The sequence below is a fragment of the Palaemon carinicauda genome, chromosome 26 (genome assembly GCF_036898095.1).
Source record: "Palaemon carinicauda isolate YSFRI2023 chromosome 26, ASM3689809v2, whole genome shotgun sequence".
Lineage (NCBI taxonomy): Eukaryota > Metazoa > Arthropoda > Malacostraca > Decapoda > Palaemonidae > Palaemon > Palaemon carinicauda.
The window spans coordinates 73,603,850-73,624,845 of NC_090750.1; the positions used below are offsets into that span (position 1 = coordinate 73,603,850).

A 20,996-nucleotide genomic window follows, 5' to 3' on the forward strand; every position below is an offset into this window, starting at 1 on the left:
AGAATCAGGCAATATAAAGCTTTTTTATTATTTTTAGAATATTTTTAAAACTATAGAAGTAGATAGACTTTGAAATGAAAAATAATGTTTTAAGTAAAACGCATTAAAAGATTTTTTCTGCTAACCTTCTCTGATAAAGCTCTTAAGTGATAGCTACTAGGCTCCTGGTCCCCTATTTTACTAAAGATATATTATCCTGTCATAAGATACGCTAAAATGAATGATAAACGCTTATAGGGGGTTTCATGGTATCATTATGCTCATGATCACGTAACTTCACTACACGTTTATTCAGAACACTCCGTCATTTTTCTTGCATGAAAGCTTTTCACTGACTTTGAAATAAGTCCACACTTAATAGAACTCCTCTTCATCAGCATCATAAAAAATAGTAAAAATTATATAAAGTAACCAAAAAAACTTGAATAACAATGGTGCTTGGGAAATCTTAATGCAAAAATAAGCACACAAAAATATTTCATGCACTGAATTTTTAAACAAAGGTTGGTGACTGATTGTACCACGTTTAGCTCTCTCACATTGTTATTGCTGCCCATCGTATCCCACAGAAAACAATAAAAATCAATATAAACATGAATATTGAAGAATCTCACAAAGTAACGATGTCATTGGTCGCTATGGCCGAGATAAGGAAATTCAGGGTGCATATGTGCTAAAAAAAATTTTCTTTTTACCCTATAAGGAAGCTTCTAAATGACATAATCTTTCATCTGGCGTAAAATGACTCAATCAGAAAATTGTTGTGTGTTACCAAATATGGTTATTTTCAAGGCCACCTATACCCTTAAGAATCAATACAGGTACAGTACTGCAAACGAGTCGCGTGAGAGCCCTGAAATGTGTCGAATCATCCTGTTGAATTACTGTACTTAATATCATGTTAGTAATTTTTTTTTTTGTTAAATTACAGAAACAAAAGTGGCATAATGAAGCTGAAAACTTGAAGAGAGAACACCAGCTTCAGAACCCTGATTACTATTACAACCCTCACGAAGCATCTAAGAAACGTCAAGAGTACCTGACAGCTCGAATGGAACGCAACCGCCTATATCGCGTTTCATCTGAGAGTAGCATTGAAGATAATCGAGCCAAGACAGTCTCACCTAAGTCATAGAGAATTTTGAAAAAAGATGCATAAACAGGCACATTTTGTTAATAATTTATACTTTGCATATGTGAGACTGTATAAGTGTTGAAGATTGTTTCAAACAAAAATTGTATTTGAGAAATAAAACTGAACTAACCTCCAAATTGCTAGTCAGTATTGCGCTTCAAAACTGTTGATTCCTCATTTTCATCCATCTGACTTACTTGTGGAAGAAATGGCTTGAGTAAAAATAAATTAATTGTAAATGCAATTTTTTTATTCTTATCTCTGCAATACTCTGACCTTTTAACTGCATTCTAATCAATTATTTCTTCAAGTGAAAAGATAAATGCCAAAGAATTTGTAGAAAGAAGAAATATGTAATATACGGTATCTTCAGTTTAAAATCAATATAGTGTAGAACCATAGTTGTTCCAACACAGAGACTTGCCTCGAAACACTTTCATAGGAGTTACCTGGAACCTCCTCTCAGACGACCAGAGTTTTGTGTAGTTTACCCTACTCCCATTTTCTGTAATGGTAGGCCTAGCGGAAGGATACGTGCCCTGAGGGCAAACCCGAGGTAGGCCACATGCGCGCTTGGGTCGTGATCTCCAGTAAGTTCTCTGGTCGCGTCGTGATATCATCTCGACGCTCCTCTGATCTCAGTGCGACCCTTTGTGTCTCATGGCCACGTGGTTACCGCATGGTCCGTTGTGCTCTTCCTCATGCTTAGTGCTTTAACTTTGTGCTTTGGCTTTTAATTCCTTTGTGCGTTCGCTTGTGCTTCTTAGTGTTCTCATTCTTTTTCCGCTTCGTGCTTGTGTCTAGCGGTGTGGTGTTTGTGTGCGATGGAGCATACTCGCCGTTGTCCTGGGCCTAGGGCCGGGAAATCGTGTGGGGCTTTCTTATCGAAGCCCGATGTAGATCCGCACTCCCTTTGTTCCTCGTGTAGGGGTAAAGTGTGCTCCCCTTCGGACACGTGTCCGGAATGTGCTGCCTGGAGTGAGGTCCAATGGATCAAGTCCGGGACCAAGAAGAAGAAGTCCTCGAAGCGTTCTCCCAGGAAGGCTAGTGTTTCTTCCCCTACGACTTCGGCCGGAGAGGGTCCTAGTAGAGTTCCTTCTTCTTCCCCTACCCAGAGTAGGGGACGAGGTAAGTCTGTTAAGGGGAAGAAGTCGGGGCTTCTTCCCCAGGAGAGTCATGTTTCGGGGGTATCTACTGTTTTAAAGGCGAACCAGGCGCCTGAAGGTATGTGTAGTGGGGATCTGCGGGACGTTGCTCTTGTGTAAGGGGAGCGCGTCTCGGCCGGGGACTAAACATGTGCCCTTTTCTTCGCCAGATTTGTGGGTGGATGTTTCCGGCGCTTCCGCAGCGGAGGGCGCCCTGGATAGAGAGGATTCCCCGCAGGAGGATCCCCTGGGATGGAGTCTTCCGAGGACGCCGGGCAAGTCCCCTATGAGGATGGAGGAAGAGTTGAGCGGATCCGTAGCCTCTTCCGGACAGACCAGACCTCCTGAGGCAGCCACACTTTCTGAGGTTCCACGGGAACCCCCAATCCCTTCGTCTTCACGCCTGGAGGTTATCCAGCGCCTCTTGAAAAGACAAGGTTATTCGACCAAGACGGCTGTTAGAATGTCACGTTACCTGAGACAGTCTACTAAGCAAAATGGGCAGCTTTCATTAAATGGTGTGCTTCAAGGAAAATAAAGCCTTTAGAAGCATCAGTAGCCGACATTGCAGATTTTCTCGTTCACCTCAGGGATGAGTTGGGCATGTTGATTCCAGCAGTAAAAGGTGTGCGAGCTGCCCTGGGACAAGTTTTTCTCCTGAAAGGTATAGATCTGAGTTCTTCTAGACACATCTCGATGCTCATCAAGAGTTTTGAGCAGTCCTGTCCTCCCTCGTCTCCTAGGGTTCCGCAATGGGACCTGGCTAGAGTTCTAGACATGCTTAGTAAGCCTCCCTTCGAACCTTTGAAGGATATAGTGGACAGGAATCTTACGCTTAAGGCGGTCTTCTTGTTAGCTTTGGCATCAGCGAAGAGAGTAGGAGAAATTCATGGGTTTTCCTACGAGGTAGAACACTCAAGGGGTTGGAGAGATATCTCCTTTAAGTTTGTCCCCTCGTTTGTTGCCAAAACCCAAAACCCATCCGTTTGGGATCCTAGGTTCGAGGGTTTCTCTGTCCCAGCAATTCCAAGATCAGATAATCTAGATGACTTAAAATTGTGTCCTGTCAGAGTTATAAGGAAATATCTAAAGAGGACGGCAAATCTCCGCCTGGGTATAAAGAATCTTTTTGTCTCCACGGGTCCGACGAAAAAGAATATTTCCAAAAACACCATTTCCTTTTGGCTCAGGCAAGTCATCATTCAAGCTTATTCTAGGGCAGGACTTTCAGTTCCAGGAAAGCACAGGGCACATGACGTTAGAGGTTTAAGTACCTCTCTAGCCTTTGAAAAGAACATGTCAGTAGCTCAGGTTCTTAGAGCAGGCACTTGGTCTACCCAGTCGACGTTCACGTCTCACTACCTCAAGGATTGTACGAGGAAGTCCTTAGATGGTTTTTCCATTGGGCCAGTCATCTCCGCGCTCTAACCGATTTAACGGCCCAAGCCCCAGGTTCAATCGTGAATATCAAAACCTTTAGACACAGGTGATCTTTTCTATTTTCCCCCTTGTCTTCTTTTACTTTTTATCGCCGAGGGAGGTCTTAGCCAGTAGACCGACACAACACCCGTATATCCATACTTCAGCAAGCACATCATCGAGGAATTATGTAGGGTGAGTACTTTTTTCACTGGTAATGAGCTCTTTGTGTAGTTTATCCTACTTTCCAGTTGTTTGGGTCCTTGTCAGGGAGGCACTCCCACCTCCTAAAGTGTAAGTCTCCTATGAAAGTGTTTCGAGGTAAGTCTCTGTGTTGGAACAAATCACAAATTATTAGTAATTTGTATTTTTCCTAACATACTTACCGAGAAACACTTTCGGGTTATGGCCCTCCCTTCCTTCCCCCGGGTGCCTCACTGATCTTTAGTATTGTTACTTTCATAGAACTTACTGGAGATCACGACCCAAGCTCGCATGTGGCCTACCTCGAGTTTTCCCTCAGGGCACCTATCCTTCCGCTAGGCCTACCATTACAAAAAATGGGAGTAGGGTAAACTACACAAAACTCTGGTCGTCTGAGAGGAGGTTCCAGGTAACTCCTATGAAAGTGTTTCTCGGTAAGTATGTTAGGAAAAATACAAATTACTAATAATTTGTGATTTTAAAAAATATTTTAGGAGTTTCATTATTAATTTTACATTTAGATAATGCTAAGTGAGTGCTTACAAGAGTTGAGATTCTGTATGATACTTTAAAGATCACATTTTATTGGTCAATAATTTTTTTGTATTTGCAAGATTTTATGTTTCATATTTATGATTTAGCAGTTTTATCAGTTAACATAATAAAAAGGATGAGATATTAGGCTATGTGTATGTAATGTACTCTAGTATTGCTCTAAAAAAATTCAGTGCAAATAGATCTTCAAAATTAAGAATGAAGATTATCTTTGAGGTTTAGCTATTTATGGGCAAATAATAGTTATGCTGTATGATGTTAATACCTTTGTTCAACAGAATTTTATCATCAGGTGTATGCATGTTAACATAAATATTTTGTTACTATTGTCCAAATGGCCCTGATTGTTTACCACACACCACAGGGTATAGGTTTGGCAGAAAATAGATTCATATAGTGTACCATCAAAGATAGAGTAGAGAGAATGTAGAGATACAGTTGAATCAGTGGAACTTCAGATTTCAAAATTTTAGTAAATTCTTTTCTGTTGAGCAGGTTGACTTAAGTTTCATTTTATAGTTTATACAGTACGTTACTGATCTGCTTCAATGTTGTTATTGATATTAGAATACAGTATTTTATAGTTTTTATTCATTACTTATATATACAGTACAGTAGTTTACAGTATTTGCTATTCCCTTATTTTCTTTCTTTACTGGGCTATTTTCCCTATTGGAGCCATTGGGATTATAGCATTCTGCATTTCCAACCAGAGGTGTAGCTTGACTAGTAATAAAAATAATAATAGTAATGATAATAATAAAGCTGATGATAATAATAGTAATGATAATACAGTATGTACCTAAAAAGACAGGCTTGAGAAAGATTATGGATGCATATATCTTGAAAGAAAGGCTGAAATAAGGCTAGAGATTTGTACTGTATGTATTAAAAGACAGTTTGGGAAGAGAATAGACAGGGAAAGGAGAAATCATATTAGTGAAGAAGTTATTGAGGAAAAAGATATCGGAACAAAGTCGAAGTAAAATATTTCAAAACTCCCCAGAATGCATAAAAATCGGAACAAAGTCGAAGTAAAATATTTCAAAACTCCCCAGAATGCATAAAAACGGAAGTACTGTAAATTATTATTATCATCCATATTTCTCTTGTTAGCTAAGCTACAATCCTAGCTGGAGAAGTAGAATTCTGCATGCCAAAGGACTCCAAGAGATAGCAGTCTAGCACAGAAAAGAAATATAGAGAAGAAAAAAATTAGAGTAATCTTTGTGAGAATAAGATTAACCCCTTAAACTATGAAATGAGGCTGTGCGAGTCTTCTCAATGCAAAAACATTTGCACATATTTTGAACTTGTGGAATTTTAATAACAGAGTAGCATAACTAGAAAGATCATTTTATACTTTGGTTAAAGCTTAAACAAAGCTTCCAGGTGTGTCTGGAATAGAGCCTCCCATAAAGAAAAGCTAAATATTTTTTGATAAACTGCATATGACATGACATATGGAGTTATTGCTGTCAATGCACCTTATGCGGTGTACTCTAGAAATTACTAAGTCACTTTCTAGCCTTCTACCATACCTCTGTTATGTCTTCCTTTTATTCAATCTTGCTTTTCAACATCTTTTGACTTCATAGTGGAACTGCAAGTTTTTTCTCAGTTCCACCTGGGCATTGAATTTCCTCCCAAGCCTAAGTGCAGGTGACAAATTGTCCAAATTCTATGGATCAAACATGATATGAGAGCTGGGTGGCATGTTTAGGTAATATTGTGGAACCAATGGTTAACAATAATACAAGAATACGGTGAAGAATAATGAACAGGTCATGCATTGCTGCAACATGATTTGACAGTTTATGAGACAAAGGTGAAAGGGCAGTGTGTTCATGAATAGGGAAGACAATTAGGCAAATTTTCAGAAAATATGGGGTATGGATAGAACCGTGTAGTTTCTAAATTAACTCTGATAAAAATTGCAGAATTAAGTTTTCACTGAAATCAGTAAAATAACAAATAAAAATTCTTGAATTTTGAGAGTGTAACCCGGAGACTTGTATCTTGTCCGGTGGACATCTGGTTTGCAGCTTGCTTTGCTTCTCCTGGTCGTTGTGAAATTGGGCGAGACAGGACCTCAGACAATCACCTTCTTCTAGGCGGTTTTATTTACAGTACTTACTTTGACGGCTGCTTTTCTGGTCTCATACATCAGGGGAATCCCACTCTCTACAGGACCTCCAGTGTCATCATATCTTCAGAGTATTCAACATTTCATATCACGCATTGCCCATTTACTGTTAAATCGTCTCTGTCATACAACTCATGGAATAAGAAAGCCTTCAGTTTCCTCTTGAAAGCCTTAATTTCTTCAATCATTCGGATGTCTCGTGGGAGCTCATTGTATAGTCTTGGGGCCGCATATCTAAAGGCTCTGGAGTCTACAGTGGACATATCTAGGTTCCAATAGTTTGAAACAATCTGTAACTATTCTCGTGTCGACACAATTTGTTGGCTGCACAATATGTAGCAATTCTCTTAAGTATTTTGGGCGACCGGTTCTGATAACTTGGTGGGTTATTGTATATATTTAGAATTCAATTCTCGCTTTAATCGGCAGCCATTGTAAATCAATTAGTATAGGGGTGATTCTTTCTCTAGGTTGGACACCTTTTATCAGTCTTGCTCTTCTGTTCATTATGTTTTGTAATTTCTTAAGTTGTATTTTTGGTAAATTGTAATTGGTGGAGTTACATTAGTCAATCCTGGTAATAACAGTTCATCACAAGGTTTTTTTCATCCAGGTACTTTTTTTGTTTTTTTTTTTGTTTTTAAACAATATTTCTTAGATGATAACCAGCAATTTTTACCACATTATTTATTTGGGCATTGAGAGACAAGTTACAGTCAAGAAATACATCTAGATCACGAATTTTACTAGATATCGGCACTGTGTCATTATTTATGTTCATTTGAATATCACCCAAGCTTCTCACACTTTTTCTTACCCACCACCATGAACTCAGTTTTGTTCTCATTTAATTTTAGTTGTTTGATTGTCATCCATTCTCACTTGTTAGGACTAGGAGAGATGGGTGTAGCTGTTGGAGTGTGCCTAACCCCAGTAATGTTGGGGGTTGTCAGAGAGGAACCTATGAATGTGCAAATCATGTAATTAAATGTTTTGTTATATGTTATATGATATAATATAATATATGTTATAATAAGAAGAGCAATTGAATGTAGGAATCGATTTGCAGTCTTAGAGACTTTAAGAGACAAAGAACAGACAATTAATGAAAAATGGTGTGATATTAAGAACATATATATCAGTCAGTTGGTTCAATTGGTTGTGAAGTCTTGGGACACGCAGTTACAAGGAGAAAGTCATGGATATAAAATGATACTTGGGATACTATATAAAGGAGACAGACAAAAATTGATTGTTAAAATTTTCCAATGAAGTAATGAAAATTACAGGGTAGAGGAGCATGCTAAGTATTCCAGTATTGTTAGTGAGGTCAAAAGAAAAGCCAGGAATGACTGGAGAGAATATTTAGACAGGAAAGCAGATGACCTGACTATGCTATGAATTCAGAAGTGGCTATGGTGTAAGAATTGCTCACAGAATTATTAATGAAATCTCGACTGGGGCAAAGAAGAAGAAGCATATACCCTTCAAAAAGAGAGATGGCTCTGTTATAGCAACAAAAGATAAAGAAAGACAACGTTGGATGGAACACTTTAGTGAGGTTATGAATAGGAGATATGAAGGGAATAATTTGATTGATATACCTAAGCTGATGAAGACCTTGATGTTCCCATGAATGAAGCTATCCTCAAAAAATTAAAGAGATGGAAAGCCCCGGGATAAGATGGAATAACTGCCAAAATGATACTGGCCGAAAATGAAGTGACCCCCAGACTACTTACAAGATTATTTTGTACAATGTGGCATGAAGAGGCAAAACCTGATGAATGGGAATTGGGAGTGTTGGTGAAAATAGCAAAGAGGAGAGACCTGGCTGATTGCAATAATTACAGAGGCATAGTACTTATGTCAGTTGTTATGAAAATATATAGCATACTTATTCTAAAGAAACTGAACAGTAATTTTGATGAAAAGCTGAGAGATGAACAAGCAGGATTTAGAAAAAAGTAGGAGTAGCACTGACCAAATTTTCATTTTGAGACTTGTACAGCAATGCATAGAATATAGAAATCCCCTTTTGATGGCAATTGTGAACTATAAAAAAGCCTTTGATAGTGTGCACCGGCCAATTTTATGGAGAGTCCTGAGTTATTATGGAATTCCTCTTAAATATGTAAATTTGATTAAGTCTGTTCATGAGCATAGCTAGTGCAAAGTTCATGTTAATGGAGTCTTATCAAATGAATTTCTAGGGAGCAGTGGAGTACTCCAAGGTAATGTGTTGTCACCTATGTTGTTTATCCTCCTCATGGATTTTGTAATGGGTAGAACAGTCAGAGATGGTGGAGAAGTATTGGACTGGGTTGGTGATAGGACTTTAGCAGACCTAGAGTATGCTGATGATGCTGTCCTTCTTAGCAGAACACCACAGGATTTGCAATGCTTGCTTACCAGAATGTATGAAATATCACACGAGGTTGGGCTGAAGATAAATAGAAGAAAGACAAAGATGATGAGAATGGAGTATGCAATGGAAGATGAAATACCAATGGAAGGAGAAAGGATTAATGAGGTGGAATCATATAAGTATTTAGGAACTATAATCTCCAATACAGGGTCTTTAGAATTAGAGTTTTGTGAAAGATTGAAAAAAGCAAATCAGATCATGAGTAGGTTAAGTAAAATTTGGAAATCAAATCATCTGAATTTCCATATAAAAATGAGACTATATATCAGTTTAGTGAGATCGGTGTTACTCTATGAACATTAGTCATGGCATGACAATGAAACAATCTCCAATAGATTTAGTACATTCGAGAACAAAGCCCTCAGAAGGATATTGAGAGTTAAATGGCAGGACAGGATTAGAAATGAAACTATAAGAGAGATTAATCGAGTGCCATATGTGGATGAGATCATGATGAGGGGTAGATGGGAGATGGTTTTGGCATGCTCTTTGCGCTCCCCAAAAGAGATTGGTTCACCATACGTTAAGCTGGGCTCCACAAGGCACTAGAAGAGTTGGAACTTTGGAAGACCCAGGCCTACATGGCTGAGGACTTTGAAGCACGAAGTAGGAGATGGTGAATGGAGAAGTATTGAAATAAAAGCTCAAAAAAGAGAAGGCTGGTGAAATCTAACCAAGGCCCTTAGCGTCAATAGGCGTAGGAGGAGATGATGATGAATATAATATAAATAGTTTCTTCAAGATTTATAATCAAGCACAATAGAGCTAAAAATATAAATTATCGTGCATGGGCAACACGAGTGAAACTCAGGTCAATAGGTATTCTAATTGCATATTGTTCATTAATAGGGCAGTAGTTTGAAAGGGTTGACTTAAAATCATATAATATAGCTTATTCTATAGATCAAAACAAATATCTTAGTAATAATTGTTTCTTTTAGGAAATATCCTTTGGTAGCATGCCTTAATCAACTGATTTGGAATGTATAATGTGAATAATGGAAAAGATTATAATTCGCTGTTTTTATTTACAAATGCGATAGTAAAATGTGGATATTATATGCATTGTTATTGGATACAGTTAAGTGAAACACAAGTTTAATCAAATTCAGTTTATTTCATGAAATATATTTTAGATTTATTTATTTGAAATAGTTTGTGCTTTGGAGTAACATAAATAGTTAATAAATACTACATTGGGGTTAAAGTGATAAACCCACACTTGATTTGGCTAAAAAAAGGACTTGAAAATTAGATTAATGAGAAACCAACATTGAATGTATAAGAACATACGTAGAGAGGAATCTTGATATGATAACGCTAAATAAAAAGTGATGCCTTTTAGCCTGCTACAGGTAAATGACAGAAGTAGATTTAATGAGACGAATATTTCATACATGGGGAAAGGAATTATGAATATGAATTCAGAGCAAATTTTACTCTTTTGTTTACCATAATATTACAGGAATGCGAGTATTATGCAACAGTCCTTCAAGGAAGATACAAACGATTCGATCGCCAAATATACCTCCAGAGTCTATAAATCTATCTAGAAAGGATATTGATTATATGAAAGCTTTATATACATACATACCTTCTTTTATTTTTCCTGTGGCCTTGGCTGAATACATGCATAATATATAATATAACAAAATTTTTGGTGTCTTAGAGAAAGCAAACTTCAAACCTTGTCTTTGCTTCAAGCAGAAAACTAGCAAAAATGGGGTGCCGTTTTAAGTTGACATGTCACTAATACTACTACAATTCCAAATTCAATCCAAAAGCATATGGGACGGAATTGGATTTGGACTAGAACAGTAGAACTGTTTTATGGAATGCTTTTGCAATGTCAGTTGTTTATGGTAACGTTAAGTTTTATTAGTCATCTATTCTTGACCTGATAGGGTAGGAAGTCGTAGTTTTAATAGTTATATATATTAAATAAAGAGCGAGTTGAGCACTGGGTCCGATTGGTCATTGACCTGGCCATGTTTGTATAGACTTGGTCTCCTAGTTTCAAAAGATTCAATTTTTATCAGTTATTATCAGTAACGATTTCGATTTTGGAATTAAGAAATGTATTTGTATAAGTATTTTCATACTAAGAAGTTGTTGAGTTAAGGGTAATCAGATAGCCATGTAACCTTGCCTAGGTCTAGGCCATTCTATTTGTCGTAGGCTACGTCAAGAAAATTTCAGGATTTCGTTTGCCCTTGCGTAATGCTATTGATGGTTTTGTCTGGTTAGCGCTATTTAAGTTAGGATAGGTATATTCTAACCTATGTGGTTTCAAGCCTTGGCTAGGTTGTGTGTAGGTTTCTAGCTTTTATATATATTTAGGTTAGGCCTTACAGTTCTAAGCATAATCGATCTTATGGAACCAGTAACGGCTAGCGTAGACCACAAAATATATGCTCTACATCGTAAAAGAACTAACCTATCCTAAGCTACCAGGCGTTATTTATTTTGGTCTGGATTCAAACAATTGTTTTTTCATTGGCTCTCCCAATTGTAATCAGTTCACGCCCAAATTCTCATGATGTCTGTTTTGGCAGAATTAGTCCATTTAGGTTTTCTTCATAAAGAAACCTATCAAGAGTGCTTGTCTAAATTTGTTTATAAACAAGAAATTGATCTGAAAACTTGCGAGACTCTATTAACATTAATAAAGGCCTGGGACATCGGGAAAAATCTTTCCTCACATGAAGATGAATCCCTTATGAGTACTTATGCAGATTTATTACAACATTATCTCTATCCACAATTAGCATCGATTATTGGAAATGTAGAGGCTGAACTACCAAATCATTTTGACAATATTCATGCTGTTGAAAGTATGAAAGGTTCTGCAGATGGTAATTCTGAGGAACATTTATGTGAAATCCTAGCTCCGAAAGTTGTTGAATTGATGACAGTTGTTGTTAATAAGGTTGTTTCACATGGTGGAAAAGCTTCATTTGAGTTAGATAATCCCTCGGATTCAATTTCACCAATGCAGAGAATTCATTCTGTCATTATAAAAGTTTTTGACTTAATTAAAGAAAATCTTCTTCAATGTGACTCGAAGAGCTTTGGGAAATGTTATCAACAGAGAGTAAAATTTGTGTCATTGACATTCACAAATCTTGTTAACAACAGTGACTTCCTAACTATGGATTTAGGATTAAAGAATCACATTTTGAGTGTGGTTGAAGTAGCACTAGCAATGATAGAATCATCACATGATTTAGATGTGACAGCATTATTATTAAACCTCATAATTCGTCCATTCTTAGAGACCTTTTTGGAGCAGAAGTTTGTCATCAGTAGACTCTGGGATATTGTTTGTAGCTTTTTCGTTATTAAAGATGGTTTTGTTAAGGAAGAATTAAATTCTACGGGCTTCCTTATTCTCTGTTTTATGGCTGATTACACCTTTGATTCCAGTACATTTAGTAATATAAGGAATGATGTTAGGTTTTATGTAATAATTCAGTTTGGTCTTATACATCTTGATGCTTTAAATAGAAAAATATCCCAGTTCATTCTGAAGAGAGCATTTGACTTTTGTCTTTCCTGTGAGTCTGGTTACATTACTTGTTCTTACTTTTTTTGGGATGATTCTCAGCGGTCAAGACTTCAGAACTCATGGAATGAATTATTTTTTTTACTTGAGACTTTGGAAGAAAAACAGTCTCATGTGATACGTCCGGTTTTGGATAAACTTGACAATTTGATTGAGGTTACTTGTACAAAACTCATTCATGTGTCGTGGATGCTAACTATCTTTAAAAGGATCTTTGATCATGACTATAAAAGTATAAGGTTTTGGGGGGTTATGAAGCTGTTAAAGCTTAAGCTTTCTGAATTATCTGTTGATAATGGAATTATTACATTTGTAAACTCCATTCTAATCTCTGTGTTGAGTGATTATTCTCTTTATAGTCAAGAAATGAATTTGTCTCAACCCAATGATGGGTTACTTCCTCCAGTAGCTGAAGAGTATGGTAATTTTCTTACTAATATGATTTGTGAAATGGATTCAGAATGTGTTAAATATTTCATGCAATCTATTTTAGAGAACATATTTGATGGTAAAAGCTGGGGAGGTATTCCATTGTTTTACATTTTGCGTGGATTGTCTGTAATTCCAAGCACCCATTGTTGGGATTATGATATTGTAAAGAGTGCACTTATTAAATTTGAAGGCTGCCTTAGTACTCAAGAGGTGAGTATAAGGTCGGCAAGCCAGTGTGCATTTATTAGGGCACTAGTAAAACACATGAGCCCGGAAACTTCTCTGATTGACCTTTGCAGTGTTGTGAGACATTTCAGGAGGAAGGAGAGTTGGTCTTTTGGAACAGTTATTTGGGAGGTTCTAACTGAGAGCATAGATAAATTCAATGGAAAAAGTGATAGGTCTTGTGGTCTTTTAGCTATTGAAAATATTTTAAAGCATTCCCTAGGTTGTGGTCCATCTGAGGAATTATGTGTTCCTGCAGAAGATGTTGCATTGGCAATTTGTTTGCATTTTGACAAATCATTTCATGCTGATGGCAGCTTAGATGTAACGGATGATGTTAAAAACCTGTGGGGTCCAGTTCGTACGTTCCTGTCAGATTGTCATCAGAGACCATATATTGATCACCAAAAATATGTGTGGGTGTTGAAATTACTCATAAATATACTGGATATTTATAATGATGCAACAGAGAATTCCAGAGGTAAAAATGTAATTGGAAGTTGTTTTTTCCAAATGCATGACAGTTTTTCTTGTGTAGTACAATTATTTATTACTAATTTTGGAAGTTTTGGCTCTGTTTTTGACATCGAAGTACTGTCTCTGTACCTCAGCTTTTTTACTCATTTAAATCAGACAACTACACACTCTTGGATAGTTAAAAACCATTATGCAGAGATGTTCATATTGTGTCAGAAAGCACTGACTGATACATATGACTTCAAAGTATTTAATGGAATGGCTTTATTGGAGTTTCTATGGTGTTCTTACTTTGACGAGTCTACAAATACTACAAAGCTTGAGATAGCAAAGTTTACCATTTCTGAAGTACTTTGCAAAGTGGAAGAGATCACTGGAAGACGTCAGATTGAAGGAAACATTGATGCCACATCTGCTGCGAAACTGCAGCTGGAACTTACCCGTAGTTGTTGGAGCTGTGTGGAGCATCTTATAATTAAAGTAAATATTATTTTTGTAATGTATATTTTTGGTAATTACTAGATAGATATTTGTTTCAATTGTGGATTTTTGTTTTACTTAACCCTTTTACCCCCAGGCTCTTTGGAAATTTCCAACCCTTAACCCCCAAGGGGTTATTTTTTCCCCAGCACATTTTGCAGTACTGTATATTTTTTTTAAATTGCTCTAACAACCTTAATTTTTGTCATAGAGAGGTCAGGTTGGTCTCATTCTCTTGGAAAATGCCTGATTTTTTTCAAAAAATTATCAAAAATATGAAAAAAAAAAATATAGCATTTTTTTGCAAGGACGTACCGGTACGTCCATGGGGGTAAAGGGATGGCTTTTGTGAAACGTACCAGTACGTCCTTTGGGGGTAAAAGGGATAAAGTGAACATAGATGATTTTCATGGTATTTTTATTTAAATTAAACAATAGAAGTTTGTCTTTACAAAAAGGAAATAAGATTTCACTGTACAGTAACTTGATAAGATCACTGTTATTGACCAGAATAGTTTTTTTTTCTAATTCACATAGTTAAGAAAAAATTTACTTTTAAAACAAAATTATTTTCATATTAGACTAGAATCTACTACAGTATTTGTTCTCATGCAAAATACAAATCATGTCATTCAAGGAGGGAATGTATTTTCCATTTGAGCTGGACGGCCATTGAAATTTTCTAATGCGGCAGTTAATCGGCAGGTGGAAGCCGCAAATAGTACACACGTACTGGTACTGTTGCGCCCTTGGTCAAACATTTCATTATAATTTTCTTTAAAGAAGTGAGTGCTGGTTGTTGATTGCTATGATTGTAAAGCAAGAGGATTGTACTTGCAAGGATGGACTTTATGTCTGTTTTTTTTTAACCAGCTATAGATCCACACTCTGTGCTTCTTGCGAGGGATATGACTGTTCGAAATATTCCACGTGCTGAGTGTAGGTTGTGGCCTCCTATGCAGTGTCAGGCATATGCTTTGAGGGTGAAGAAGAGAGGGTCCTCGAGGAGTAAGTGACGGGAGAAAGGAGCCCCTAGAAGTACTGTATGTTAGCGGGCTTTTAAGATTCTAGCGCGTGTAGGGTTCCCCAAGTGTTTGCTGAACCCCATAGAAGGTTGGAGGATCTTCTCTGTTGTGTATACCACTGGGTCTCCTTAGGTCTTTAAGTTAGGTTCCCCAATTCCAGGTTATCTTTTGGTGATGCCAGTGGTGAAGGACGTGGTCAGTGTATCCCTAGTGTTGGTGATTCATGTGATGTCTGCAGTGATTACTCCTCTTTTGGCTTAAAGAATGTGTTACCCTAGTGGCAAGGGGGATACCCTGTGCGTCTCCCCTGACCCTCTCACCCCTTTGCCCCCTATTCTCCTATGCCTTCTCCCCAACCCTTGTGCCTCAGGGTCCAGGGGCTCCACTCAAGTGTGCCTGCCCCTCCTCCATGACAGTGTTTTCCAGTGTTGTGGTTCCTGTTGGAGTAACCCCTGTGGTTTTTCCTCTTGGGGTAGTGCCGTTGTCGGCACAAGCAAGCACCAGCTCCCTCACATGAAGCGTCCATAAATAGCTCCAGGGGTTTAGCATCAGCGTAGTAGTCAGGGGACGACAGCATGATGTTTTCCTTGATCTGTTCCTTTAGGCGCTCAAAGGCACAGTCCATCTCCATAGTCCACTTCAGTTTCATGGCCTCTTAAAATTTCCGTCCTCCAATCTTCTCAAATAACGGTTTGGCTATATGTGAATACTTAGAGATGAACTTCCTTTGGAAGTTTACCAGTCCTAGAAATCCCCATAGCTCACACACAGTGGTAGGTTTAGGAAAATCCTCCACTTTCTGGATGTTTTCTGGTAGCTTACGCATACCAGAACATCCTTCCAGATGGGCAAGGTATTTAACCTTGTCTTGCACTCAAGAACAATTGCTGAATTTTATCTTGAGCCCGTAGTTCCGGAGAGTAGCTAAAATTCATTCTATCAGTTTCAGGTGTTCCTTGAAAGAAGCTCCAAGGATCAAGATGACATCAATGTAGATAATAACTTTGGCCTTCGGGAACTCTTGCAGGATACTGCATTTCCCTGTGGAACACTGTAGGGGCATTTTTCAATATTAATCTTACCCGATAATCATGTAGCTGGCAACTCTGTTGCCGACAGAAATCTACGGTCGGGATACGCCAGCGATCGCTATACAGGTGGGGGTGAACACCACAGCGCCATCTGTGGTCAGGTACTCCAGTACTTCTTGTCAACACCACCTCAATTTTTCCTCTGTCGTGCCTCCGGCTAGACCTACATGGATACGCTGTTGATTCTGGAGTTATTGCTCACGATTTGGTGATGTATTTGCTCTAGAGTTTAGCCTTCGCTATTCAGGAAGCTATATCATTAGCTTAGCAAGTTTTTGGAATTAATTTGATTTAATTTTTGATTTAATTTTGGTACGAAGAGAGTATGAACTCTCTTTCACTTTTAAATGGCCGACCCTTCCCTTAGACGGAAGTGTTGGTGTCGAAGAGAGTATAGACTCTCTTAATTTTGCTTAACAAAGTTATAGATTTATTTTATATCTCTCCGCCTTTTATAGGCCTCTTTGATTAACTTCCTTTTATTATAAACTTATTAAAATTAATTTTTATATTTGTTTATATTCGACCTTTCCTAATAGTAGGCGGTCTTTTCTTGGAACCGAAGTTAATTAACATTGAGCCCGTCATTTCGTTTTTACCTGTTAACATATTATGCTATTTTAATGTTTTTGAAAGAATTTCTTTGATAGTCTTGTACTGTTTTCAAAGTTGAACTAACGTTTTGTTTTGTCTCTGCAGTTGTTGACGTTCAGAACGTTCAACTTGCGCTCTATCGTTACGATAGAGAGAGAGTCTATCACGGTGTCACGTTGCAGTAAGAGTAAACCGATTCTAGCGTTTTGTTCATTCTTTCTTAGCTTAAATGGTTTTAATTCTAATAAAGGAACTTTTTATTTGGGAAACCTTTCAGTTTTTTTCCTTTAACAATAATATGTTTTAACGATATATATAATTGGGCTCTTCTCTCAGGTGCTAAGTCAAGAGAGAGAGAGAGAGAGATAGAGACGGAGGGAGAGAGAGGAGGATAAACGTTTCGTTCAAGCGGGTAACGTTGTTATCGTTTTTGCTCTTCTCCCTAGTCTCTTTAGGGGAAGAAGGTAAACGTTTCTAGAGTTTTATTCTTGTTCTCAGACTTTATGCGGTGAGAGATTTTAAACGTAGTTTATTTGATCTAGTGTTTAGTCTCTTTTCCAGCCACTGAATTATTTATCTTTCATTATGTTTTTCTGTTACATTGTAATACTGTTTTCGCAATTACTAACTTTAAATGAAGGATAGAATTGCGTGTTTCAGGTACAAACCACTTAAAGTTTCGAGTTCAGTGAAATAAGTGCAAACAGAAAATCAAAAGTGATAAAGTGATAAGCGCAAAGTGTTACAGTGTTGCGTTCGAGGGTTCGTCTGTTCGTGCCAGTTGTTCGCCTAGTCTGGGACCTCTTACAAGCTCCCAAGCCCAGGGGAGAAGTAATGTCGAAGGACTTATGGGTTCAGCAGGCCTTGATCGACGAACAGACGTTTCCCTGCGTGGTTTCGGGTGTAACCAACTCACGTAGCCGACGTGATCACCCCACCCACACAAAGACGAGAGAGCCCATTTATTCCTCGTCTGCGGAAGAGGTTTCTCGCAGAAACCATGGACCAAATCTTGCAGCTTTTAAGTGCAAGTCGGTCCCTTCCGCGCAAGTCCAACTCCTAGGTGGTGCCATTAGCACTGGGTCAGTTCGGACTTGCTGCAGTACGACAACTGCACACCTCCCAGAGAGGCAAGGTGGTATCGCAACAGACAGTAACTCCGTCTGTTGCCGCACCAGCTGTTTTAGACCCTCAGTTTCAACGGACAGTAGCTCCGTTTGTTGTTGTCTTTCTTAAACTCTAGTGGTCTATGCTGCTGACAATGCAGTCTCAGCTTGCGGTGTTGATGCAGGAGTTTCAGGCAGAGAAGGTTAACACACCTCCTCCTGCGAGCGCTCCTCCACCTCTACGCAGTCCAGCCTGCCAGACGTATGATGTTGAGGTTCCTCAAGCTACCTCCATGCGTGAGCCGCCGCATTGGGAGTTGCCAGATACCAGCTCTGTGCAGCAACCTCCACTTTCCTTGAGGCAGGAGCCTCTTGCCACGCGGCAACCTCCTCAACACTTGAGGCAGGAGCCTTATGCTTTGCAGCAACCTCCTCTACCCTTGAGGTAGGAGCCTCATGCGTTGCGACTACCTCCTCCATCCTCGAGGCAGCAACCTCTTGCGGTGCGACAACCTCCACCATCCTCGAGGCAGCAACCTCAACTCCACCTCTGCGCAGTCCACCCTGCCAGACGTATGATGTTGAGGTTCCTCAACCTACCTCCACGCGTGAGCTGCCGCATTGGGAGTTGCCAGATACCAGCGCTTTGCAGCAACCTCTTGCGTTGCGGCAACCTCCACCATCCTTGAGGCAGCAACCTCAACTCTTGCGGCAGCCACCTCCACTCTTGAGGCAAGAACCTCAACTCTTGAGGCAAGAGCCTCAACTCTTGAGGAACCTCATGCTATGAGGCAGCCGCCTCAACGCATGCAGCAACCGCATTCTTCACAGCATGAGCCTCTCTCTGCGCAGCTACCTCCTCAACCCTTGAGGCAGACGCAACTCTTGAGGCAGGAACCTCACAGGAGCCTCATGCTACGCGGCATCCTCCTCAAACCATGAGGCAGGAGCCTCATGCTATGCGGCATCCTCCTCAACCCATGAGGCAGGAGCCTCATGCTATGCGACATCCTCCTCTACCCATGAGGCAGCCTCATGCTTATGAGGAGCCTCATGCTATGCGGCATCCTCCTCAAACCATGAGGCAGGAGCCTCATGCTATGCGGCAACCGCCTCAACCCATGAGGCAGGAGCCTCATACTATGCGGCATCCTCCTCAACGCATGCGGCATAAGCCTCATCCCTTGCAGCTTGAGCCTCATCCCATGCAGCATGAGTCTCATACCATGCAGCATGAGCCTCATCCCATGCAGCATGAGCCTCATCCCATGCAGCATAAGCCGCACGCCATGCAACATGCTCTGCTTACCTTACAGCATGCTCTACATACAGCATGCTCTGCATACAGCATGCTCTGCATACCTTACCGCATGCTTCTCAGTCACACATCTTTGGTTGTTGCCAACTCACTAGACTGTCAAGCAGTTTCATAACGTTGCCTTCTAGTCTGCTGCTTTTGCACCAGTGAAACCCTCACTGAGAGAACTTAGCTTTTCTCGGATATGGTTCCTGTAGATGAGAAAGTGCTATTCTCCCTCCTTCTGATTTTCCCTTGAGGACTCTGTCATTTGGAGAGGAGCCTTTAGCTGCTTAGCCTCCTATGGACTTTTATTTAAGCATAGCATGCTTCCAGGGAGGGTAATGGTTCCACTTCAGTCGCTAACCCCGTCTGTTACCACACCTGCTCCCATAGACCTTGAGCTGTGTTGCAAGACATGCAGTCCAAGCTTAGTCCTTGTTAGAGGATTTTTTGTTTACGGAGTCAGTGTGTCACTGGGAAGACGTTCAACAACCAGCAGAAGTGTCTTGTTGTGACGCAGTGCGGCAACCTCAGCAACCCGATAAGGAGTTGTCTGTACGACCCAGACAGTCTAGACAGCTTCGGGTTGTCACTGTACTTCCTCGCTTCCCCATGGTTGACAGTTCACAGACTGTGCAGCAGTACCATGATCTTGTGTCCGGCTCCGTCAGACGACTAGCTTTTAAGAGCTCCCACAAGTCGTCGCTGTCTGGAGATTCTCAGATGGACTATGGATCTGACCAAGGAACTGTGCCTCCTGGTCAATTTTGAGGAGTCCCAGCTCGTCCCATCCCAGACCATTGTCTACCTGGGTATGGATCTTCAGAGTCGAGCTTTTCGGGCTTTTCCGTCGGCCCCAAAGATATACTAAGCCCTAGATTGCATCCAGAGCATGCTGAGAAGGAACCGATGCTCAGTCAGGTAGTGGATGAGTCTAACAGGGACACTTTCATCGCTGGCCCTGTTCATCGAGTTAGGGAGACCCCACCTCCCCCCCTTCAGTATCATCTAGCGGCTCACTGGATAAAGGACATGACGCTAGAGACGATCTCAGTTCCTGTTTCCGAAGAGAGGAGGTCTACTCTCACGTGGTGAAAGAACAGCTTTCTTCTCAAGGAAGTCTACCTTTGGCTGTTCAGAAACCCGACCGCCGTCTCTTCTCTGACGCATCAGACACGGGCTGGGGTGCGACTTTGGACGGACAGGAATGCTCGGGAACATGGAATCAGGAGCTAAGGACACTTCACATCTATTGCAAGGAGCTGTTGGCGGTTCATCTGGCCTTGATAAACTTCAAGTCCCTCCAGCTTAACAAGGTGGTGGAGGTGGACTCTGACAACACCACAGCCTTGGCTTACATCTCCAAGCAGGGAGGGACTCATTCGTGGAAGTTGTTCTAGATCGCAAGGGACCTCCTCATCTGGTTAAAAGATCGAAAGCTCACGCTGGTAACGAGGTTCATTCAGGGCGATATGAATGTCATGGCAGATCGCCTTAGCCGGAAGGGTCAGGTCATCCCCACAGAGTGGACCCTTCACAAGAATGTTTGCAGCAGACTTTGGGCCCTGTGGGGTCAGCCAACCATAGATCTGTTCGCTACCTCGATAACCTAGAGGCTCCCGTTGTATTGTTCTCCGATTCCAGACCCAGCAGCAGTTCACGTGGATGC

At 40.0% G+C, this 20,996-nt stretch overlaps 2 protein-coding genes across 2 annotated transcripts in view; both read left to right on the forward strand.

Annotated features, from left to right (window-relative positions):
* LOC137619584 (uncharacterized) overlaps window positions 1-1,379 on the forward strand; it is a 58,654-nt gene extending 57,275 nt beyond the window's left edge. The window contains exon 9 of the mRNA XM_068349748.1: window positions 932-1,379. Coding sequence (XP_068205849.1) covers window positions 932-1,135 — 204 coding nt within the window. The 3' untranslated portion in view covers window positions 1,136-1,379. The remainder of the gene's footprint in view (window positions 1-931) is intronic.
* Window positions 1,380-11,251: 9,872 nt separating this feature from the next.
* Window positions 11,252-20,996, forward strand: part of LOC137619585 (probable methyltransferase TARBP1) — an 83,108-nt gene continuing 73,363 nt past the window's right edge. The window contains exon 1 of the mRNA XM_068349750.1: window positions 11,252-14,211. Within this exon, the coding sequence (XP_068205851.1) occupies window positions 11,569-14,211 (2,643 nt within the window). The 5' untranslated portion in view covers window positions 11,252-11,568. The remainder of the gene's footprint in view (window positions 14,212-20,996) is intronic.